This window comes from Leguminivora glycinivorella, chromosome 5 (assembly GCF_023078275.1).
Source record: "Leguminivora glycinivorella isolate SPB_JAAS2020 chromosome 5, LegGlyc_1.1, whole genome shotgun sequence".
In the NCBI taxonomy this organism is placed as follows: domain Eukaryota; kingdom Metazoa; phylum Arthropoda; class Insecta; order Lepidoptera; family Tortricidae; genus Leguminivora; species Leguminivora glycinivorella.
The window spans coordinates 1,178,207-1,204,319 of NC_062975.1; the positions used below are offsets into that span (position 1 = coordinate 1,178,207).

The following is a 26,113-nucleotide window of genomic DNA, read 5'->3' on the forward strand; positions in this document are numbered from 1 at the left end:
CCGTGATTACCTTTTTGATTTTTATCGAGCTCCCAATATTTCGACGCAGTTGGACGCAAATAACTTGAAATTCTACGATATGCAAAGTCATGCGTTAAGGATGTTTTGTGTGTACGAAAATATTTGACGTAATAAAATAAATTATACCTTGTCAAAAATTACCATAGTAAGTAAGTAAATATTTTTATTGCACCACAAAGATAACAGATTTACTAATCGCAGAATTACATTAAACATATAGGTTGGAAGGTAGTCGTCAAATCAATGTTATATCATTGATTGGTGAGGCACATACAGGCTTTTGCTACCACTGACTGATTGAACTGATTTCTAACATAAAATATTTCCCACAGACGTGGTGATACCAACCAACTCAGCCGAGAAGACCAACATCGTCCTGAAGGCCGGTCAGCGCGTCATGGTTTTGAAATCTCCGAAGGGCATCTACATGCAATTGGAGTCCGGCAAGATCATCGCCATCAAGACATCCTTCAAGGGGCTCGGCGGGAAACCGCCTGAGAAGGATAGCAGCCCTGTTGGGAAGAAGAGTAAGTGGTATAAGTTTCAGGGTCATTTGGACACAAATCATTATTTTATCGGCGAGGGTAAGACGCTAGTTCGATAAAATTTATCGAATCCGTGCGACCCTATCGCATTTATAATTAGTGCGAAAAAGACGGCCTGACGTTACATCATTTATCACGACCATGCTTGCCTTCCTAGTCTTAGAAGTTGTGTTACCAATAGGGATGTACCGACTATTGATTTGGCCGACTAGGCCGACTACCGACTAGTCGGCGTTTGGGTGGCCAATTAGTCGGCCGACTAGTCGGCCAGAGTATAATTTTCGACTAATTTATCAGAATTTTTGAATGAGATCGGTCCTTTGTTGGCGCTTTTCATTATTTTTTAAAGGTTCAAAGGTCAATGAAAATATTCATATATAAATTCCATTTTTAGCAAACGGTTTGGCTTAGTGGGCAGGAATTCTGCCTATGAAACCGATAATCCTAGGTAGGACATTTTATTTCTGAGATGATATATTGATTTTAACACGATCTTCACTCATATTCCACCTACCACTCTACCTACCTACCACCTACCTGGAGTCTACCTGTGACCACGGACGTAATGTCATGTCCGAAACGTCGGGTTAAATATAAAACGTAAGTTTTACGCGTTTAAGTCCCGTTTTAATTTAATAATTCTGAGATGATCACAGTTGTTCTTTGGACTAACAAAGGCATAACGAATAGGTTTATAATACAACAATATCAGCTGTTAATTTATGTTTGTACTGTTTTTCTATCAGTTATAATGTGCCGACAAATCGGCCTTCTTTGCCGACTAGTCGCCGACTACAAATGTGGCCGGATAGTTGGCTTTCCCGACTAGTCGCTACATCCCCAGTTACCAAGCAACTTGAGAAGACCAACATTGTCCTGAGGGCCAGTCTGAAAGATAGCAAATTAATTATGGCAACGAGCTTGCTTTATTACGCTTCTAATATTTTTCCATACTAATATTATAAATGCGAAAGTAACTCTGTCTGTCTGTCTGTCTGTCTGTCTGTCTGTTACGCTTTCCCGCTTAAACCACGCAACCGATTTTGATGAAATTTGGAACAGACAATCTTTAGACCCTGAGACAGAACATAGGCTACTTTTTATTTCGAAAAAAAGGGATGAAGGGGTTGAAAAAGAGGTTGAAAGTTTGTATGGGATTTCTTAATTTTAAATGATAAAAACCATGAAACTTTATATTTTAGCACTTGATAAGAAATCATTAAACATATATTTAAAGTCACATACAGGTCGAACGCGATCAATTAACATTATTTTTACCTTTAAAATAAACATGGTGGGAAATAAACATTAACTAAAAGCGGGTAGATTATATTTGTCTACCCCGAACATTTATATAAATTAATATCGGGTAGTTTTGTGTTGTTTACATCTCCGGTGACATTTTGCTGGGACGTAAGTCTTCCGCGACCACGGCCAGTGCAACCTGGCCGAAACGTTGGGAAAAAAGGTAAAAATAATGTTAATTAATCGCGTTCGATCTGTATGTGACTTTAAATATGTGTACAAAGCGCGAGAACTTAAAGTGTTATATCATTAAACATCTTGATAAGGGATAGGGATAGGGATAGCGATAGGGATAGCGATAGGGAAAGCGATAGGGATAGCGATAGGGATAGCGATAGGGATAGCGCTAGAGATAGCGAAAGCGATAGCGTTAGCGATAGCGATAGCGTTAGCGATAGCGATAGCGATAGCGATAGCGTTAGCGATAGCGATACGGATACGGATAATATGGGTATCGTTAGAGGGATACGGATAATCGGTCGGCGGTCTCTTACAATCAATGTGCTCTAAGACGATCGTTGTTTGCTTGCTTGAAGATTACGTTTGCGATAAGTATAAGCAAAATGTAAAAAATTGTAAGGGATAATAGAAAAAAGTACTTTTTACCCACCGATCATAGTGTCGAAATACGGGCTATGTGGGATGTTTATAAAGGTTTCCCCAGCGTATATAGAATTACCTACGCTGTGGTCGATGTGTAATATTTCTACAATCATTGCAAGCAAAAGTATTATGTGCAATCGAAATAATCGCAGATAAATATACCTACAGAGAAACCTACGGTCCCTACGGATCCAAATGAAAATCTTAATGAATACTTTTATTACGCGGGCGAAGCCGCGGGTAAAAGCTAGTATTTTATATGATAGATTTTTCAAATTTTTGTTACAGTCCTAGGCAGCCGTCCCGGCAGTATACCGGGCTCCTTAAAGAACAACTCCGCGATCACGATTACCTCCAAGAGCGGGCCGCGGCCCGGCTTCCAGCGCGTCATCACGCGTCCCTCCATCATCGGACACAACAAGATCGCGCGCCCCCTGCTGCCCGGGCAGAAGATCGCTGACATCAGGCACAGGCTCGGCGAGATGCGCAACTACGGCGCCGTCAGACACAGGCTCCCCCCGCACCCCGGCAGAATACTCAGACCGAACCTTCCAGGATCATTAAGCATCACCAAAATAAGAAGGGACGCTAAACGATCTGATAACGAAAACAGCGACTCCAACCCCCCGACCAAAATAGACTCCGATGAAGAAACTCAAATCTTAGACAGTGACGAGGAAGAGGAAAAAACGAAAAAGGCAGCTGAACAAAAGTCAAAAACGGTAGTAGAACATTCTGAAGATTCAAAATCTTCAACTAGCTCCGAAACCCAAAAGAAAAGGGCTTCTCAAGAGAAATCTTCCGAACCTATCGTTTTAACTACCGAAGAAAAATTACCTTCGGAGGAGGCGCTAGAAGTCAAAAATTCCGACACCAGCGACTCCCATCTCAGCGACGATTCTAGAACGCGCGTAGATAACGCCGAGACGCCCCCGATGGATCACGTCGAGAAGAAAATTAATTTACTGAAAAACTACAGGCACCAGAGACCCGGCGGAAGGCCTCAAACGGAATCCAGCCTGAGTATACTGGAGAGAACGGCGAGCGTGTTAAACAAAGAGGGCATGCCGGATTTCCGGAGGAATCTGGACGACATAACTCAGTCGTACTCGCCCGGGAGCGACGAAAAGTCGGGGTCCAAGTCGAGGAAGAAGAAGTCCCCCAACAAGGAGGGATCGGTTGAATCTCAGGGTCAGTTTAATTCGGGGATGTCGCACAGCGTGTCTAGTCTGCTGGGGCCGCCCGCGCCCGCCGGCCCCGAGCACGGCGCGCCGCCCGCCCCGCCTCACCCCGCTGCGGGGCAGCCGCCGGAGACGCCTTACGCGCAATATCCAGGCGAGTATTCGACTAGCTTTGCTTTACGCGGCCCAGCGAGAACTTTCAATTGTGTTTACGGTCTGTTCTTGTGATATTTCCATGATTTTGTTTTATTTTTTTGCCAGCTTTCGTTAGCTTGCTAAAGTTTGATATGCGACCCTCGATCGCGATGAACTTTGTAACTGATCTGTATCGTTTTAGGTTACGGCATGAACTACGGCGCGTACCCCGACTCGCCGTACTACGGGTACGGCAACTACCCGCCCTACCCGGGCTACCCGCCCGCGCCCGCGCCGCCCTACCCGCCCGCGCCCGCGCCCGCGCCGCCCGACTACCTGCCGCCCGAGCCGCAGTGGTGAGAGGACGCGACCGAAGGCGAATCCGGCTGCGTACTCACGGGGTCACGTGGTTAATGTGTGTGCCCCTGGGGTGTACCGACTCGAAGACGAACCGAACACCGATAAAAGTGCGGTTCTTACCAGTGTTCTTAACCCGACGGTGTAGTGAAGTGTCAAACTGTGGGATCGAACTCGAGATTCTAATCCTAATATTGAGTGATGTAATTTTAGATGTTATTTTCGAGGCGTGTGAATGTGAACCGGCGGTCCGGAGACTCCGATTGTATTTTATACTTGACGTGCCGCGCTGTGAAAATTTTTACTCCTTTATTTTCGACATTTGTATCCTAAATTTATTGTCTATTTATTATTTTCTGTGTCTTGTAAAGTTTTTTTTAGCTAATGCTGTGAAATTGTTCCCGATTTGTATTTTTCTATTAGTTTCCGCTTCGTTTTGAAGAGCGAAATAAAATTGGTTAATTCGCCTCTTTGGTACTTATTATTTAAGTAGGAATGCGGGCACATTATCATAATAACCGGTGTCAAATGCGACTTAAGTCATTAATGTAAATTAAATGATGTCTTTCCAATGTGCGGCTCTGCGTGAATCTATGGATGTGATACGTTTACTTAGCGATAGCGTAGCGTGTACGACGGTATTTATCTATGTAATTTGTAGCTTAGATAGGACGCCCACTTATACTAATTAAATATCTTAGAAAAGTTCTCATTTATCCATACAATAGAGCCGTGATATGTGTGACGTTAACATAGTAGAATGTATGCAATTTACATAGAAAACTATTTATCTAATCTAGTTTATATTTCAAGTGTTCCAAACTCGAAACAAAATCTTAATATAAATTTCTATTTTTTCTTTGGTGTGTTATAAGAGAAGTGATTATCTTATAGGTTTTTTTATTTATTTGCATGGAAACAAAAACTTAATCTAAATGGCAAAACATGTTATTTTATGTTTTTAGACGTCAGTTAGGACCATGCATATTTTAAAGCTTTCTCTTGATATGTGGCAAATACTCTTATTTTTATATCTTCTGTTAAACATCTTATCCTATGAGTATTGGCTATGTGCAAAACGCCTTTAGGACAGTCATGGATCATTTACCGATTGACATAAAATTTAACAAACATGTAAAATTTACATTATTATTATGACATATCCAGCAGGGTCTAGCACATGATTGGCGCGACAATATCTCGACATAGATCGTCTTTTTATTATAATTCTATTAATGACAAAAGGACGGATAGTCTATCTCGCAGCGACATCTCGTGCCAATCATGTGCTAGATTATCAATTTATTTGATTTTCCCTAAGTGCTCTTCGCACATAGCCAGTATCTGTCGCCCTCACTGATGCCAAAAGTCATGATACGTGTAATCCCATTGTAAAGGACGGATTTTCCGTGTACAGTCACCTACAGTAAAATGTTAATCGTTGAAAATATCTGACACGCTCTTATCGCTTTACAAATAATTCGTGTCAGATATTATTTTGTGAGCCATCAGTCTATCAGGTCACTGTACCAGGCAGGCAAGTATGGTCGCGCGATAAATGATAAAACATCAGACCGTCCCTATAACACTATATTTTGTAAGTTCGATAGGGATGGCCCGATGTTTTATAGTTTATCGCGCAACCATGATTGCCTGGCTGATTATTGAAATACAATTTTTTGATCACCTGGTAATACCTATCTACTGTGCAATTTAGCAAAGCGATAATAACAGGTTTCCTATTGAAAAACACTTAAAAATAAGTTACAGTAATCCATATCGTCACTACTTTTAAAAAAACTTGTATCTTCGTCTGTCAATGAAAATAAAATTGTAGTAAGTATGTATGGAATGCATATAGACTTACTGCGTTTTAACTTTGAGGAACACCGTGAGATTTTTTAAAAGTAGTGACGATATAATTATAGCATAATTTTAATTTGCTTTCAAAAGTACTGTACTATTTTTTAAATTGTTTTTCAGTAGATAGACACGTGAAAATCCTTAGATTTGCTAAATAAACCAACTATAAGTACTGAAAATCTTTCCTTTCACGATTTGGATATTCTAAAGCTATTTAACTGTATTTGACTTTTATTTTCTTCAACATTAGATATAATATGTGATATTTTGATAATTTATGTCACAACCGTTTACGTTAGCACTAGCAGTATTATATTTTGCTTATGTATACGATTCTTGCAAAGTACCTATAGATTACAAAGTAGTATAAGTTAAAATCGACGTTTAATTGACTAAGGAAGATAAAATGAGTTTTGTATATAATTCTCGAAATATAATTTTTGTTTAGATATGTTCTGGATCAAAATATTTAACGAAACGTTTCTACCTGAAATAAAAACGATATTTGAATCACATTGGAATCTAGTTTTGAAAGTGACTTTCCACCGGCAGGGCGGTACTTGCGAATTGAAATTTGTATGGCAAATTTTCAATCCCCTTCTAGCGCATCTTCGGTGGAAATAGTACGGATTGACGAGGATGTGCGAGACTTGAATTGATATATTTGTTTACACATTTCATTCAATTATTGAATCGCATATTTAATTAAAAATATCGCTAAAATATTTAATTTGTTAAATTAGCTGAGTCGTGTACGTAAATTGTATTTCGAGAATTAACGTTTTATTTATGTATTGAATCTCGCACACCAGACGAAAAGTAGAAATAGCGCTGACATTATTTTTTAAATTGATAGCCATTCGTGTTTCCCTGCGTACAAATAAGTATTCGGCGATGTTCGAAGTGATACATGACAGTGCATTTTAAATTGACCCATATTACTGTACCGGCGATATCTAATAAAGAAATCAGTAAACAGTAGACAACTTGTTTCTTTTCAGGCCCCGTAGCCGAATGGCATTTCTCCGACGCCAAACGAAAGCGATACGCCGCTGGCTCTGTCGCGCCAATACGCAAGCGCGATAGAGATAGATATCTACTAGCGCTTCGTTTCGTGAGCGTTTCGTGAGCGATTGTGCCATTCGGCTAGCCACCCGGTGCCGTAGCCGAATGGCATTTGTGCGACGCGAAACGAAAACGTAACGCCGCGAAAGGTAGTCTGGCTCTGTCGCGCCAATACGCAAGAGCGATAGAGATAGATATCTACGAAAGAGATATTATCGTGAGCGTTTCGTGAGCGTTTGTGCATTCGGCTACGCACACTGTTTTCCGTGCGAAAAACGTTAACTGCCGGCCCACTACGAAGTTGCCGCTTTCCGGTTCTGAAAAAAAAAACAAAATATTTAGTATACACTTACACACCTAAGGTATTAAATGAAATACATTTAACTCTTGAAATATGAAGACCATACAAAAAAATATGTCCTTTTGAAAATACTAGTCACTAATACGCTTTATTGGGCATGAGAATGTCAAAATTTAGTCAAGTTTTGAAACCTGACAAAGATAATGATATAAAGTTCAAAAAACCGGCCAAGAGCGTGTCGAGCCACGCTCAGTGTAGGGTTCCGTAGTTTTCCGTATTTTTCTCAAAAACTACTGAACCTATCAAGTTCAAAACAATTTTCCTAGAAAGTCTTTATAAAGTTCTACATTTCTGATTTTTTTCATATTTTTTAAACATATGGTTCAAAAGTTAGAGGGGGGGGACGCACTTTTTTTTCCTTTAGGAGCGATTATTTCCGAAAATATTAATATTATCAAAAAACTATCTTAGGAAACCCTTATTCATTTTTAAATACCTATCCAACAATATATCACACGTTGGGGTTAGAATGAAAAAAAATATTAGCCCCCACTTTACATGTAGGGGGGGTACCCTAATAAAACATTTTTTTCCATTTTTTATTTTTGCACTTTGTTGGCGTGATTGATATACATATTGGTACCAAATTTTAGCTTTCTAGTGCTAACGGTTACTGAGATTATCCGCGGACGGACGGACGGACGGACGGACGGACGGACGGACGGACGGACGGACGGACGGACGGACGGACGGACGGACGGACGGACGGACGGACGGACGGACGGACGGACGGACGGACGGACGGACGGACGGACGGACGGACGGACAGACAGACATGGCGAAACTATAAGGGTTCCTAGTTGACTACGGAACCCTAAAAAGGACGGGAAAATATACTCCTTAAGCCCAACTAAGGGTTAAGACGAATGTTTTTAGGTATGTAATATTACACTATTTACGGACACAGTAGTATCTCCACTGAAATACATTTTTTCTACTCCCGAACTGTTATTCGTCATTTACAGGGTCGTGCATAGATCTTTAAAACCCTACATAAAGGTCTATTCCCCAAAGCCAGCGTCCGCCGGCTTTCCGCGCATGCGCGCAGTATCGAAAAAACTGAAAACGCATTGTTTGGCTCTGTAACCATGGCAACGCCTTATAACGACACTGCGCGAATGCGCGGAAAGGCTGGGCAGCCAAGCTGACAGTGCAAACCTTTGCTTTAAAATACAGGAAGCAGTGTGAATTTCACGAAAGTTATTCAAGAAAACTATTAAAAACTAAGTGCATGGTCGTAGAAAAAGTATTGTATGCAACGGTGTTTAACTGAGTCAAAAAATACTCGTGGCGTCTCAATAACAATTTTCGGCTTCGCCTCAAATTGTTACCCACGCCACTCGTCTTTTTTGACCTCCTTTAAACGCCTGTTGCATAAAATACTATTATAAAATGAATGGATTATATTCCAAATTTACCGTTTTAATATAAATCATATAAATATGTAGCATCCGGAATGTCATTATTACAATAGATATTTTTATGCTAATAAACGTGACATACGTTACATAGCTATTGTTTGCATTTATTGGTCCGGCCTTCGGATTTCGTGCTTCGAATAAATTGATTACGTACAGTGCAGTTAATATTCAATGTACTTGAGAAAAAAAAAGTAAACAAGGCACTTGTGTGTTACGGTGTAGATAATTACTTGATTTATCACCACAAAATTAAAATTTTGAAAAAACCTCCGACCGCGACATAGTGGACCGATTTTCATGAAACATGGCTAAGAACACTCCCGACCTCAGCTTTCAAACAAAAAAAACTAAATCGAAATCGGTTCATTCGTTCGGGAGCTACGATGCCACAGACAGACACACACAGACAGACATACAAACAGACAGACAGACAGACAGACAGACAAACAGACAGACAGACAGACACGGCAAACTTATAAGTCTTATAACACCCCGTCGTTTTCGTGTCGGGGGTTAAATTAATTAATTAATTAAATTAAAGATTAATCTGTTAAAAAAGGGCTCGGAACTCGTCAGTGTGCATGTGCAAGAGGCTAGTTTACACATCTTCCGCTAGATGTCGCTGTGCCGGTTAGTAAAAAACCTGAATCTCGCTATTAAGATATTTCTTGGAGACGTCAGATTTGCACATACTTGGGTAAGTACGCAAAGCTCGCAATAGATGGCGCTGTAACGGTTATTAAAAAACCTGAATCGCGCTATTAAGATCTTTTTTGGAATAACAACTACAGATTTTTGTTCAATAAGCTTGCTTCGGCTAGTGAAAATTCTTAAACGCGCTATTAAGAGAAGAAGAAGAAGAAATTCTCGGGTCAATAACACCAGAATTTAACTACTTTTGGGACTTTGGCTGAGCTGCTACGATTAAACTTACGATCATTCATGCTTACGATAGTACCTACAAACAAATTTGTGTCTTGCGTTGTATTCCCATCTGACACCCGATATCGGATCGCGCAATGTGAAAACGCTCTTACATACTTCTCCCAAAGTTAGAAACTCTGCCTAGTGTCAAATCATTTGTACCGCTCATCATGTTTGACCGCTAAATTTGACGCTTCAAGTTTTTGTCACTGTTAATTGCGGTACTGTGAAGAATTGACGCTCTACTTGTGTATTCCCAGGGTTTGTTCTATTACTACGCAGCTCTGTTATTTAAACAACGTCATGTAGATACTGTATAAACGGTGTAAAATGAGGAAACCGAATTATTTCGAGACTAAAATGATTGATCTTTTTTTCTGGATTTCGCCTAGTTTCAGAGTTGTTACGACAAAAATAAAACAAATCCTAGCAAAAAATCGCCTTTCGATGTCAAAAGTAGCCTATGTCACTCTCCATCCCTTCAACTATCTACACTTAAAAAAATCACGACAATTAGTCGCTTAGTTTTGCCGTGAAGGACGGACAAACAAACAGACACACACACTTTCCCATTTACATTGAACATTCAACTTTAGATATATTGTACATATAACGATTATAACGTTAATCTATATTTAGTAAGTAGGTACCTATTCGTTTTATTTTTAACGCGCCGACGATCAAAGCGCTATGTAGACTCTTTTACAACGATTAAAAAAGATGCAAAGGAAAATCTTCTTCGTATTTTATTACTTAACTGCAGAGTTAGATAAGTTATAGATTATCGGCTTAATTAAAAGGAGAAGTTTGTCTTCGTTTTTCTCGTCACCTTATATCTCGGAAGACAAGCCGGTTATCTAAGTAAGACGAGGAGCTGAGTTTTATTTTCTTTCTAGCAGTTGTTGAAGTAACATTTATTAAAAGTGGGTCATTATTGTTCAATGCGGGAAGTTATACGTTTCTGCAGAGCATTTTAGTTATCAAAGTAAGTTTTTAATTGCTTTTACGACAAGCATTCATCACAGATTATTGCGTATTTTTTTTATTAGTCATATTTTGTCGATATTCTGGAAGGGCTAATAAATATATACACGTTAAACTTCCGTGAGACTTCCGTGGCTAATAAATACTTAAAAATAAAGCAAATTATGTATTTTATTAGTTTTGTATTAAGTTTCTATAAATTAAATGTACTGGATGAGCCGAGGTTCGACCCCACGATCGAAGTGAAAGCCTCAAATAATGCACAAAAATTTTATGAACATTTTATTAAAACCTACCTATGTACCTGGTACATACCTAGACTGTCTTGATCTACTAGGTATTATTAAATAAGTACCTAATAAACAAGTAAATTATCATGTTTACGTCTTGCATAATCTAACTAACTTGAAAAAAATAAGTCGTTATGTTTATAAATGATTTTCATTTAACACAACTTATTTACTTTGATCTATTCGAAACAGATAGCTAAATGCATTTTATCCAAGAGTGCAAAGTAATTTCTACAAATTTTAACTTGATGTGTTGAGCTTTTGGTCAGAATTTACCAGAAATGATGATTTTGAATCATAAATATTGGATAGATTGATGGATTTGATTTAGTTTGATGTTTTATAGTCAGTATTTTGTTCGTGTTTGTGGTAAAATGTTGAGACCGAGGTCAAAGTTTGTTTAACTTCGAGGCTTGAATTGTGACAACGTCAAGATTTTTGAACCACTCGCTATTGACTCGCGGTTCAATATTGGAATCTTTATTTCGGGTATCAACAGTGGCACGTGCGGTTAAACAAATATTTATTTGCATCAAAAATATATTTTTCCCCTCACTAGCTCGGAAACACATGTTTTGTCCTTTAATACCAGCTGGTAAAAATCGCATTTTATCCACTAGTGGGTAAAGTAATTTGACCTTGAATAAAGTCAAATTAACTGCTTTAAAATTGATAAAAATAGGTGAATCTAGTAATAAAGATAATTTACCATCTGTGGAACTACTGCAAGCAGTGATAAACGCATTTTTTGCGTTGTAGTTTCCTTGCTATAGTGAGGGGAATAGTTATTTGTTATACAAGGGGGCAAAGTTGTATTTTAACGCCGAGTGTGGAATTGAAAAACGAGCAAGTGAAAGGATTCTATAGTTGAACCACGAGCGAAGCGAGTGGTTCAAGAATAGAATCCTGAACTTGCGAGTTTTTTAACACACGAGAAGTAAAATACATTTGCACCCGAGTGTAACACAAAACTTTTCCCCTCACTATAGCGAGGAAACTACAACGCAAAAAATGCGCTTATCACTGCTTCCAGTAGTTCCACAGGTGGTAAATCAACTTTATTACTAGATTCACCTACTTTTATCAATTTTAAAGCAGTTAATTTGACTTTATTCAAGGTCAAATTACTTTACCCACTAGTGGATAAAATGCGTTTTTACCCGCTGGTATTAAAGGACAAAACACGTGTTTCCGAGCTAGTGAGGGGAAAAGTTTTGTGTTACACTCGGGTGCAAATGTATTTTACTTCTCGTGTGTTAAAAAACTCGCAAGTTTAGGATTCTATTCTCGAACCACTCGCTTCGCTCGTGGTTCAACTATAGAATCCTTTCACTTGCTCGTTTTTCAATTCCACAGTCCACACTCGGCGTTAAAATACAACTTTGCCCCCTTGTATAACAAATAACTATTTTTTATGGGATAGGAGGCAAACGAGCAGACAGGTCGCCTGATGGTAAGCGAGTATCTCTCCTTTAGAGCTGCTTCATTTCGCTCAAGAACATTTTCGCCTCGGCCTACTATAAATTGGGTAGGTAATCCATACTAATATTATAAATAGGAAAGTCTGTGAGTCTGTTTGTTTGTCCGTCTTTCACGCCAAAACGGAGCGACGAATTGACGTGATTTTTTAAGTGGAGATAGTTGAAGGGATGGAGACTGACATAGGCTACTTTCTAACCCCCCACTTACCTAAAATGAGGGGTGGAAGTTTTTATGGAGCATTCCGCAATTTTCGAATTGAACACGAGCGACGCTGCGGGCAAAAAGCTAATAGGTATATATTTTTCACATTCTAGCGAGAAAGGCAACTGTTTGTCATGTCACCAGGGTAGGCTTGTGCCGTTTCGTTCGTTGATCGGAGTGCTCCGATCTCGTTCAATCGCTCCCACGAACTAGTTCGCTCTTTTAGGTCCTTTGCTCATTTAGTTCAGCCAGACCAGCGACCACTGCGGTCGGAAAGATCAGAACGAATGGGATTGAATAGTGTCAAAATGATAGGAATAGTCCACAGATAGTAACATTCCGGGTCGAAATAAGGTTGTAAGTAACCGAAGTTTAATATGAAAACTTGACGTTTTTTTGTAGCTCTGCTAAGTAGCTCTCGCTCTCGGTCGGCGCAGTCACACGCTCGTTCTCGATTCAAACCGCTCGCGCTCGCCGATCCTATACTGAACTAAATGAGCAAAGACCGATTCTCAGAGCACAGAAAGACTCAGTTCATTTCGGTCATTGATGGGATTTTATTCCTAACAGTTCATAGTTCGTGAACGACACAACCAGGGCTCATAAAACAATGTAAATTGCCTCCCAGTAATACGCCACAATAATTACGGCTGTCGTTATGTCGGGAAAAAATATTAATAGTCACGAAGTTACTTCCAATTAGAGGGTCATCATTGTTCATAATAGATGGTTAGTACAATATTCTTCCCTACACGTAGATTACTTCCTCGTAGGTATAATCATAGATTAAATATAAGAAAATAGTTAAGCGCTGGTGGCCTATCGGCAAGAGCGTGCGACTTTCGATCCGGAGGTCGCGGGTTCGAACCCGGCTCGTACCAATGAGTTTTCCTGAACTTATCTGCGAAATGTCATTTTATATTTGCCAGTCGCTTTTCGGTGAAGGAAAACATCGTGAGGAAACCGGACTATATAATTCCAATAAGGCCTAGTTACCCTTCGGGTTTGGAAGGTCAGATGGCAGTCGCTTTCGTAAAAACTAGTGCCTACGCCAAATCTTGGGATTAGTTGTCAAAGCGGACCCCAGGCTCCCATGAGCCGTGGCAAATGCCGGGATGACGCAAGGAGGATGATGATGAAATATAAGAAGATCATACCATCCCATACTTTAAAATGCGACCGCCTACGAACGCGCATACACTACACCACATATAGATGGCGCCACAAAAAATGTCTTGTAGCTTTCGATTATACTTGTAGATGGCGTTAAGTGTCTCTTTTGACATAGATTTATGGCTCGAAAGTGACACTTAACGCCAATCTACAAATAATCGATGGTAACAAGGCATTTTTGTGGCGCCATCTATGTGTGGTGTAGTGTATGCGAGTTCGTAGGCGGTCGCATTTTAATGTATGGGATGGTATATGATCTTCTTATATTTAATCTATGGTATTATTGACGTCGGCGGCCGATCGTAAAGTTCTTATGTAGATACAATAAATACAATGTTGGTTGGTACACATTAGACCAATAGATAGATAGAGTAAAGGATGACTCAAGTTAGACCGGGCTGGGTCCGGGACGGGGCCTCCGCTTCAAGAGCACCATCTCCTGTTACAGATTAAGTGCTGGATGCGGCTCAGTTTATCCTAACTTATCATTAACTTCACTACACATGTCCAATGGGTAAACTGTCAAAAGGCTCCCAGAAAAGTAATTTTGACGACTCCCGATTTGCCTAAGAATTTCACGATCTGGCGTATGAAAGAAGAAAGGGGACGATGGATTTGATAAAGAACTACTACTAAGAATAACCCAATCACAAAATTTAATTTTAATTTTCATTTCATTTCATAAAATTTAAAAATAACCCCAGACCGCGACATCGTAGACCGATTTTCATGAAATATGGCTAAGAACACTCCCGACTAACTCAGCTTTCAAGCAAAAAAACTAAATCTAAATCGGTTCATCCGTTCGGGAGCTATGGATGCCACAGACAGACACACACACAGACAGACAGACAAGTCAAACTTATAACACCCCGTCATTATTGCGTCGGGGGTAAAAAATGGTTGACTTTTATAGCAATCATATAAATACCAATCGCAGGCGGATTTGTTAGATGGTTTTTTCTTTTTATAATTGGGTTCTTTTATTTTTATTATTATTTTCTAATTATTTCTTTAGTATTATTTATTATAAGCTTATTTTTAAGTAGTGATTTAGTTATAATTTAGTTTTATTTTATTTGTAAGATTTTAATTTAAGTGTTTTTACAAATAAACTGAACATTACAGTTAATAAACTTTATGTAGGTATAAATACCTACCATACGTTATGTTACTTCATTAATTTGACCCACTGATTCAGATTGTATTCAGTAAAATACCTCGTTACATATATCCGCAATTTAATTAAAATGAAAGCTGCACCTTTTTGTATTAAATAGTTGGTCCCTCTTTAAAGATATTTGCACCAATATAAATTCTCAAGTCAAATGCCTGCCACGGATGGGAGCTCATTAATGAGACGCTTGACGAAATATCTATTTCGGTGAGGGCTGGTATTCAAACTAAAATAATCTTAAAATAAGATGAAGTGACCCAGTAAAAACAACAACCCATTGTATGTGTACTTCAGAGGCCAAACATAACCTTTGTTAGGTCGCAGTGCCTTATTAATTTTAATATCAAGTGATTTTCACGGCAGTTGAATCCAGCCAATTCCCATACCTTGCGAAAACACAACTCGTTTGCTCGTGAAGCTTGACTTTTACCGAGAGAGTTTTATTGAAATATCTAAGTTTTATATACAAATACATAAATACATTTTTATGGATTTATTTTTTTAATTATTATTGTTACTTTATGTTTTTACTTAAATAAAAATACGCCTCTGCTTGTTAAAAAAAAGTTGGCGCCCAACGTGGCGCGAATTATGTCGAAATTCGGAGGTGTGATTTTTTTAAATTTTTCCTTTAATTTAAAAATTATGAATTTATGCTTATGCTAATTTAAGTATTTGCTATTTCCTTGCATTGATGAGGTGAAGAAAGGTTTATTTTAGTCTGGGGCGCGCACAAATATCTGAACTGAAGGCATGTTCAGATGTTTGCGAGCACCTTGACCGTTCCTATATAGGTATATGATGGCTGTATACTTAGTGCGTTTTCAAATTATCCGATCTGATATCGGATGTCGGAAGGATTTCAAAGGCAAAAATCCAAGATGGCGGCTTAAATGTATGGGATATAGGTCCGACGAGATAGGTAGGAACGGATAATGTGAAAACGCACTAAGAGTCGGCAACGCGCAGATCTGTGGATTTGCAGGCGTCTATAGGCTACGATGACTGCTTACCATCAAACAACAAACGGCGGGGCGGGGCGGGGGCGCTGGAAGGAGTAGGTTAGCGAAGCCTCAAAAACCAGGAAAAAGTGTTTATTTCACGAAAGTTAGGTACTTGTTCTAGAAAACTATTAAAAAAGCAAGTGCAAGGTCGTAGATAAAGTACTCATGGCGTCTTTATTACGCCACTGACGCCACTCGTCTTTTTTGGACCTCTTTTATTTAACCACCAGTTGCATAAAATACTATAGGATTTGCCTATGATGTTAAACCAATAGTACCTTACTGCAATTAAAATCTTTAAAATTTAAATGACTGAAATTGTGATAAAAAAGTGAATTGAAAACACTAGACCCTACTCATAGTGTTGTGTTCCTGCCGGTGAGTAAGGCTGCCAGAGCTCAACGGTGTAGGGGTGACGGAAGGATCTACGGAACTAATTTGTTCCGTCTATTGTCCTTTGAGTCGTCGGCAACCCGAACTCTCAACCCTCCTTGGAACTTGTACACTCTTTTTTGCTTTGTTAAGTACACAGCAAAAGGGAGTGTACAAGCTTCTAATGGGTTGGCAACGCGCACGTGACACTCCTTGAGTTGCAGGCGTTTATAAGTTACGGTGACCGCTTTCCATCACGCGAACCATATGCTTGTTTGCCACCGACGTAGTATAAAAAAAAATCTGCATTGTCTGTTAGTAACAAAGAAATCCTACTAAGCCTAAGACCGTTTTCACATTATCCGATTCGATATCGGATGTCGGAAGGATTTCAATAGAAAAAATCCAAGATGGCATCTGTAATGTATTGATTATCGGTCCGATATCCGATATCGGATCGGATAATGTGAAAACGCACTGAATCGATGAGATTAGGCAGATGTTTGAGTTCCGTAACCTTTATGGCCATCCGTTTTGAATAAGTCAGATTAGCCTTTTCAAAGCTCGTCTAATGAGGGAGGTTGGCCCAATTTGACCGATGTTTAAGGAATAAAGAGGTAATTACAAGCTGGTGATCTTTATTAGGTACTAGCTTGCTTGATAGATAGGTATTTGCGGTATTTATTATTGTCTTCGGTTACCGCGATAGTTACTCATGAAATAAAACTATGGAAACGGATTAAATCGCGTAGATAATGAATTTACAGTTCATCCCGACGTTTCGAACACTTTACAGCGTTCGTGGTCAACGGGTGACTGTGTTTCCATAGTTTTATTTTATTTGCGGTATTCTCAAGTAAAATGTGCCATATTGTCACCCAAGCATGACGCTCTAACAGGTTATTAGTATAAAGCTACGACTAAATTAAATAAATAAATACTTATTAGGCGATATCTTACATAGATCAACCTACCTAGCCCTAAACAATGAAAAGCTTGTATGATTATGGGTGCTAGGCGACGATAGATATATGTACAGTATACTTATATACATAGATAAATACATAATACTTAAGTATATACAGAGTGTAACAAAAATGGTGGTGATCCGTTTAAGGGCGTACTCAGTATCGTATTCTTATCAGGAAAAAGTAGAAGAAAATTTTTTTTTCGCTAAAAAAATTTTCACTTTTGTATGAGCCGGGACGCGCGAATCGGTCGAATCTCCATACAAAGATAAAAAATTTTTTTGCGAAAAAAAATTTTTATCCTACTGTCGTAAATAGCCCCAAAATATAGGTAAATAACGATCTCGTAGGTTAGATTTAAGATAATAAATAATAAAGAAATATCGATTTATATTTGTTCGTTTTATTTCCCACCAATCCTAAGCACTTCACTATACGACTGAACTTTAACTAGTAGATTCTTACTTACCCTTAAAAAACCCAAGCATAGTTCAGTCGTAAATACATAACTATATACCAAAAACAAATGGCAATTAATATAAAGTAAGTATCTGGCACTGATACTTACAATCTAATTAGAATATTAATATAATATATACTTATAAGAATGTATAAGAAGATTGTTAATGTTTATCTCATAAGAATTATATTTGAAAAATAAAGAATTGCTGTTACACGATAGACACACATAACACCAATACATACTTGACGAATGGTACACGAGTCTCGCGGCCGGGAAAGCATATATATACCCGCCCCGACGCTCGGAGCGTCACTTGAACACCGACGGCGAGAGAGCGCGCACGCGCTGCTCCCCCATACACACCACCGCAGCAAATTGAAAATAAAAAACTGGAGTTTTTTCTTCGTAACCTGGTAGCCGCCTCCATCTACAGTCAACAATGGTCCATCGAGCCGCGGATATCATCGTGCCAGTATCCAGCAACTAAGAAGAAAGAAACACATACAGTCATCGATATAAACTAGACGAGTAGCGCTAGCCGCGAAAATTTAGTAGGACTGATTTATCAGTTATCGAGAAAAGTAACGTGGGTAACGTAACCTTAACGGTGGCGACCTGGACGACATTCTCCCCTCCTCAGACGGTCACCTAACGGTGTCAACGACTGTCGTGAGCCTGGGCAGCGGGTCTTCGTGTACGAACGAGAACGTACACCGTGTCACGCAAGTGATACGTACATACTCGGCTGTGTGTGCTGGCACGCAGTGTATCGAACGGTGGATTCTATGCCGTCTAACGGATTGAAACCAGGCTGTTAAGCTGAGGACATTCCCAGTCATCAGTGGGCACCCGTAAGGTACACTGCCACTACCAGAGCAGTTCCGCAAACCTTATCCTATCCTGATCGGATCCCCTACGTTAGTACCCGGTCAGGCCCTAGGGACGATAGGGACCGCGCACGAGTCAACCTATCAGGGGTTGACACGTTGCATAGGGACAGTGAAGTGCTAGGATTGCGTTATTGCCAAGTGTAAACATATACAGTGCCACGTACAAATAATGAGTGTGTAGAGTCACGGGTTGTTATATAAGTGTTATGCGTAGTGGTTAAGTCAATCATAATATAAGTGTTAATTTGTTTTGTTCGTTTTTGATTATTTTTTGTAGTTTCCATTGTATATAGTACTAATTATTTGCACTCATTATATAGGGCGTTACCGTGTGATAGAGATTTGTACGATTCAATCATGAGCGAAAGCGGGAGGGTATTACGATCGGGTAAGCACACGCCGTTAGTAGGGTCTCGTACAAATACAGCTTCCGAACAGGAAAGCGTAAGCGGTAGCAAACGCGCGAATAGTACTGAAACGACAAATAAGAACGAACAGGCGTCACCCCGTCAAAGCACAATGTTGGACGACACGGTTGTGCCAGTGGAGGCACCGCGGCCTACGGTCATCGACAATAGTTCTCACGAGAGAATAACCGAGGCTAGGTTACTAATACTCCGCAGCGAACAGGCCGTGCGTGACGCAGAATTAGCACAAGCTAGGGCGGCAGCGGCTGCCGCCAGTAGCGCATTAGCTCTAGCCAAAGCAGAGGCGGAGTTTGCCGAAGTCTGTACTCGTAAACAGACACCTGCGACGATGAACAAACCCGCACAGGTGTCAGACGTACCCCCGGTACAATGTTGGGTTAACGAACAGGCAAAAATAGAACAAAAAGATACTATAAGACCGAGAAATACGGCACCGATGCCGTATATAGGTACAAGTAATAAAATAGCAAGTAATGACATTGAATTGTTAGCGCAACGATTTGAGAACGCGGTAGGTAAAGGTAGGCGCGACCCGGTAGTACAACGGCACGTTGCCGAGTTACCCAAATTCGACGGTTCAATATCGGAATGGATAGCTTTCAAGGCTGAGTTCAACGACACTGAGGCTATGTTCTCAGAAGTAGCAAATGTAGGTAGGATTAGGCGCGCGCTACGCGGCGACGCCAAATACGCAGTTAAAGCCCTACTATATACTACGTCGGATCCTTTCGAAATTATGGACATGCTCGAGTTGCAATTCGGCAACCCCGAGGCCTTAGTACTAGCAGAAATAGAAGAGGTCAAACGGTTACCTAAACTATCCGAAGACAATCACAATATCGTATCGTTCGCCGGCCAAGTCGCTAACGTGGTAGCCACCATCAAATCACTGCATCAAGAACAATATCTCATGGCCCCGGAGTTGGTCAATAGGCTAGTCAATAAAATGAGTGTTCTAATGCGACATGAGTGGAATAAACACCGCGTACAAAACCCTAAGGAATTAGGTTTAGTGTCATTATCAAAATTCCTAACAGAGGCCAGCAAAGCGGCAGGTCTAACTGTTACCCACGCATCGCGTAGATCCGCACAGAAAAAGCATAGCGTAAACGCGGTAGCACAGTCGCGACACCGTTCACGCTCACGGTCGACGAGTAGGGAATCGTATAGCGAAACGGAATATTCCTACAAACGTTCAAGTAAACCTTTCATTGCACAGGTCAGTAAAAAACCAGTAGAGAAAAAATCCGTGAAAAATAATAAACCTAAAACACATACGAACGCCCCGCGAGTTAGAGAAAGTAATTCAAATAAATGTACGGTATGCAGCGGCGAACATTATATAACGAAGTGCGCCGATTTTTTAAAGCTTAATGTTGACGAGCGATGGACGAAAATGAAGGAATTCAAATTATGCTACAGATGTTTAGGGCCGTATCACAGACGCTTTAATAAATGTAAATACGTACCGTGCGGAACGGGCGATTGCGAGGCGGCACATCATAAATTACTACACGGCACTAGAAAAGAGAGCGAAACCCGCAAAGTGCAGTCGTCCATAAGCCACTTACACGATAAAGATACCTATTTAAAGGTTATGCCAGTCGAAGTAAGCGGGCCATTGGGCTCCGTACAAACATACGGGCTTTTGGACGAAGGGGCGGGGCTTACTTTAATAGAGCGCCATATAGCCGACCAAGTTACGCCTAGAACGCGTTCGTGTGAATTATCTCTAAATACAGTAGGAGACAATACTCTGGTAGATAACGAGTCGTGCGAGGTAAACGTGTCTATTCGCGGACTAAAGAGCGAGAACGTAAATAATCTTACGGCATTTACAGTCGAAAAGTTAGGATTACACCCGCAAGGAATAAATAAAGAAGTGTTAAGTAAGTGCGCTCATCTCGAGGAACTACGAGACGAACTCACATACGCTACGGGTATACCTACTGTACTTATAGGCCAGGATAACTGGCATTTAATTGTTACTAGAGAATTGATAGAGGCCGACGAGAACCTGCCCGCCGCATCCTATACCAAGTTGGGCTGGGTCCTTCACGGCGCGGAAGCAAAACCGCGAAAGTTAATAGCAACAATTAATCACGTATCTCGTCGCGACGAACAAGATACGCACGAATTAATAAAACAACATTTTAACATAGAGTCGTTAGGAGTAGAGCCTAAAATAAACAGATCCGATCCTAATAACCGCGCTTTCGAAATTCTAAACGCAACATGTAAAAAAATACAGGGCGAAGATAGGTACGAAGCAGGATTATTATGGAAAACGGACAACGAAACTCTACCTAACAACAAAGACAAAGCAATGAAACGGCTAGTAAGTTTGGAAAAAAAACTAGACAGGGATGACGGGTTAAAGGCAGAATACTCTCGACAAATACAAAACCTCCTAGACAAAGGGTACGCCGAAAGAATACATAAGCCTAACACGTCTCCCAGGGAATACTACCTTCCACATTTTGCCACTTTCCATCCTCAAAAGGGTAAACCTAGATTAGTATTTGACGGAAAATGCAAAATGGCGGGTAAAAGCTTAAACGAAGCACTATTGGTAGGACCAGATTTACTGCTATCATTGTTCGGTGTGTTGATACGATTTCGCGAAGGCAAAGTGGCCGTCATAGCGGACATAGCCGAAATGTTCTTACAAGTTCGCGTAATAGAGCAGGACAGAGATAGCCTCCGATTTCTATGGAGGGGAGATAGGCGCGAAGGCCCGGCCGATGAATACCGAATGACTTCGCTAATATTCGGCTCCGCCTCTAGCCCTACTATCGCACAGTTCGTAAAAAATAAAAACGCAGAAGAACATAGTGAAAAATACCCACTAGTAAAAGAAACTACGCTAAATAACTTTTACGTAGATGATTTATTAGCCAGTTTTGACGACCCGCATGTCGCACGCACGTTAGTGAACGATATTGTAAAAATACACGCAAAAGCTTCCTTTCATTTACGCGGGTGGGCTTCTAACGTTCCCGAAGTTCTAAAAGACGTAACCGACATCTCTAGCAAAGAGGTATCGGAATTAGGGAAGCACGAATGCGAACGAACGTTAGGCCTATTATGGCATAATAAACAAGATAAACTAGGGTTTAACGTAAACTTTCGCAACACACCTAAAGAAGTACTGGAAAAAGGCGTCATACCTACCAAACGACAGGTGACCTCGGGGGTAATGAGCTTGTTCGACCCCATCGGTCTTATTTCTCCCATTACGGTAACGGGAAAAGTACTCATTCAAAACATATGGCGTACGCGTAAAGACTGGGATGAAAAAATCACCCCCGAAGATCACCAATTATGGTTAGAATTCATAAATAACATGAATAAATTGCGCGAATTAAAAATAGAACGGTACGTTCCCGCGCCGAATCGAAAGGTCGTAACTCATACTTTTTGTGACGCGTCAGAAAAAGTATACGCGGCCGCGGTATACATGGTAGGTACGGACGAAGAAGGGAACAAACAAGCCACTCTAGTAGCCGCGAAGGCAAGGGTTTGTCCTTTGAAACAAGTGTCAATACCTAGGCTCGAACTGCAGTCCGCTACGTTAGCTAGTAGATTAACCGAATCAGTAAAAAGAGAATCTAGTTACGTCATAGAAAAATCATATTACTGGTCAGATAGTTTAACGTGTCTGTCGTGGATAAGGTCGGGACCTCGTACATTCAAAACCTTCGTCGCACATAGATTAGCTGAAATAGAGGAGACTACCTCGCCAGAGGATTGGCGATGGGTGCCTACCTCACTAAACGTAGCCGACGACGCCACACGCGGCATACCTAAAGATTTCGACGCCAACCATAGATGGTTTCGTGGCCCAGATTTTATAACACAGGACAGTAGTTCGTGGCCCGTAGAAAAGCCCTCGGCACAACCGTTTCCACCAACAGGAGAAGAACGCGTACAACAGAAGGTAAATGTCGTTAATAAAAACAAAACTTGCGTCTGCTTGCCCGACATAGATAGATTTCCTACCTATAAACGATTATTACGCGCGTCCGCTTACGTACTATCAGCAGTTGAATCGTTCAAGTCTCTCATACGCGGCATAAAACTTACACTCACTACAATGAATGAAAAACTTAAGATTGCGGAATTGTTATTAATCAAACGAAGTCAGAGAAAATCATTCAGAGAGGAAATCGCCAACATAGAGGCTGGGCGGCCTATATCAAAGGGGTCACCGCTGAAGAAGCTCGCCGTGAACGTCAGCAAACATGGAATTCTACTACTAGATGGGCGCACAGATCGAAACCAGTGCATACCAGTCCTACACGCAAAAGAAGCTCTAACAAAGTTACTCATAGCACACTACCACGCTTTGTTTAACCACGCAAATCATGAAACTGTCATCAATGAGCTACACAAACAATTTCATATAGTAGGACTGCGTAGTGCCATACGGTATATTAGCAACACATGCCAATGGTGTCGCGTATACAGAGGTACTACCCACAAGGTGCCTCTGGGCGATTTACCTGCTGAAAGGCTTACCGCTAATCAACCTGCATTCACAGCTACAGCGTGCGATTACTTCGGACCTATGACAGTTACAGTAGGCAGACGACATGAAAAAAGATGGGGCGCACTGTACACTTGCCTAACCACTAGGGCAGTACATATAGAACTAGTGCCTTCCCTATCTGCATCATCTATGATATTGTCACTCAGACGCATGATGGCTCGTCGAGGTCAACCTACTGTATTATATACTGACAACGCTACCTGCTTCATAGGGGCCGAACGCGAGATAGCTGAAGCATTAGCAGACATAGAAGAAGAAGTGCAGTCGTTCGTAACAAATAAAAACATAATCTGGAAAAAGATACCTCCTGGCAATCCAGAAGCAGGAGGATCTTGGGAACGACTGGTGGGTGCTACCAAAGCTGCTCTTCGCGTTACACTGAAAGAACGGCATCCACCGGAAGAAGTGCTACATACCTTACTTCTAGAAGCCGAACATATCATCAACTCTAGACCACTTGTTCCAGTCCGATTAGATGACCGTCAGACGGCTCTGACGCCCAATCATTTCCTGATAGGAAGGTCAAACGCCATGTCACCATTCGGCGTATTCACCGACATTCATCTCACAGAAAAATCATGGAAAACGGCACAAGCTCTATCAGATATGTTTTGGGATCGATGGACAAAAGAATACCGTCAAACGCTAAGACCAAGACGAAGCCCCAACGATCCCAAGTACGAAAATATAAAAGAAGGAGATATAGTCATCATAGCTGACGGCACTATGCCTCGTAATACCTGGCCACGCGGCAAAGTAGTAAAGACGTTTCCTGGTCCAGATGGGCGAGTACGAGTTACAGAAGTTGAAACCGCTGCAGGAAGAATTCGTCGCCCAGCCTCACGACTTATCGTTATAGGATTTACTCCGTTGTAACTGTGTTAAAAACACGTAGGGGGAATGTCGTAAATAGCCCCAAAATATAGGTAAATAACGATCTCGTAGGTTAGATTTAAGATAATAAATAATAAAGAAATATCGATTTATATTTGTTCGTTTTATTTCCCACCAATCCTAAGCACTTCACTATACGACTGAACTTTAACTAGTAGATTCTTACTTACCCTTAAAAAACCCAAGCATAGTTCAGTCGTAAATACATAACTATATACCAAAAACAAATGGCAATTAATATAAAGTAAGTATCTGGCACTGATACTTACAATCTAATTAGAATATTAATATAATATATACTTATAAGAATGTATAAGAAGATTGTTAATGTTTATCTCATAAGAATTATATTTGAAAAATAAAGAATTGCTGTTACACGATAGACACACATAACACCAATACATACTTGACGAATGGTACACGAGTCTCGCGGCCGGGAAAGCATATATATACCCGCCCCGACGCTCGGAGCGTCACTGACTTGGATTCACGATCGTGACGCCGAAGGGAACGCACGCGCTTGAGCTCCGCTCTCGAGATACGCACCCTGTCCGATTTGTGAAAATTCGCGAGTGCAGTCAGTGTTTGTGCAAAGTCAGTGTAGTGAGGTAGTATAGTGGCCCCCAGTGAAAGACCACCTTCCGTGGCCGTTTGTACGAGGGAAAACCTAACGGTGCCAACCGAACTCTGCAAGCGGGGCGCTATTGCCCAATCTCACTAATCGCCCACTGTATTTTTCTTCCTACCTTTTGTACCCATTGTCTATTCTGCATTTTATTTTCCCTGTGCGTACCCCTGTGTATATACTGCACTTTGTGTTTGTTTCCAGGTCCACAGACGAAACAGCAGACTCGACGACACCATGCCGCTCTTAAGAACGCCCACCAAGGCGGGAAGAGCGCGACCAGCACCAGCAGAGGAAGTCACAGCCACGGCCGGGACCTCAACGCAAGTGGATGACGCCCCGGACGGAGGGCTGCTCTTGCTTGCCGACTCCGCGGTCGCCTCAGATAGCAAGGGACCGAAGCGCCTGCCACCGCGGGGGAGCTACACGGGTTCGACGGCGTCTGACTATTCCGATGAGGAAGAGCTAGACGTTGTCGGGTCCGTGGAGGGCCCCAGCGAGGGCTCAGGCGCGGAGGATTATCCCAGCGACTCCGAGGAGCCCGCGGAGAACGGGGAGCCGGAGCAGTCAGCCGACAAACGGGTCCCGACACGTTGTGACCTGTCGAGCGATGACGCATCGGCACCGCTCGATTTGTCACCGCGCGGCGGGAAGTCACCACGTGCCGCGAGCCCGCCGCGGCCAGCCGCCGACTACGTCACGCCCACCAACTCGCCGAAACACCGCAGCAAGTCGCCGGCCGGCCTACAGCTCGGTCTCGGGAGGACCGGGGTCGCGTGGCCTGCGATCTATGAGAAACTCGACAGAGCAGCTCAGGGATCGCAGGACA

The 26,113-nt window shown here is 41.2% G+C and overlaps 1 protein-coding gene across 1 annotated transcript in view; it reads left to right on the plus strand.

The window, feature by feature from the left end:
* The window catches only part of LOC125226729, a 24,958-nt gene extending 19,174 nt beyond the window's left edge, over positions 1-5,784 (plus strand). Inside the window, 3 exon segments of the mRNA XM_048130814.1 lie at positions 354-548; positions 2,763-3,809; positions 3,993-5,784. Of these exon segments, the coding sequence (XP_047986771.1) occupies positions 354-548; positions 2,763-3,809; positions 3,993-4,150 (1,400 nt within the window). The 3' untranslated portion in view covers positions 4,151-5,784.
* Positions 5,785-26,113: the final 20,329 nt, after the last annotated feature.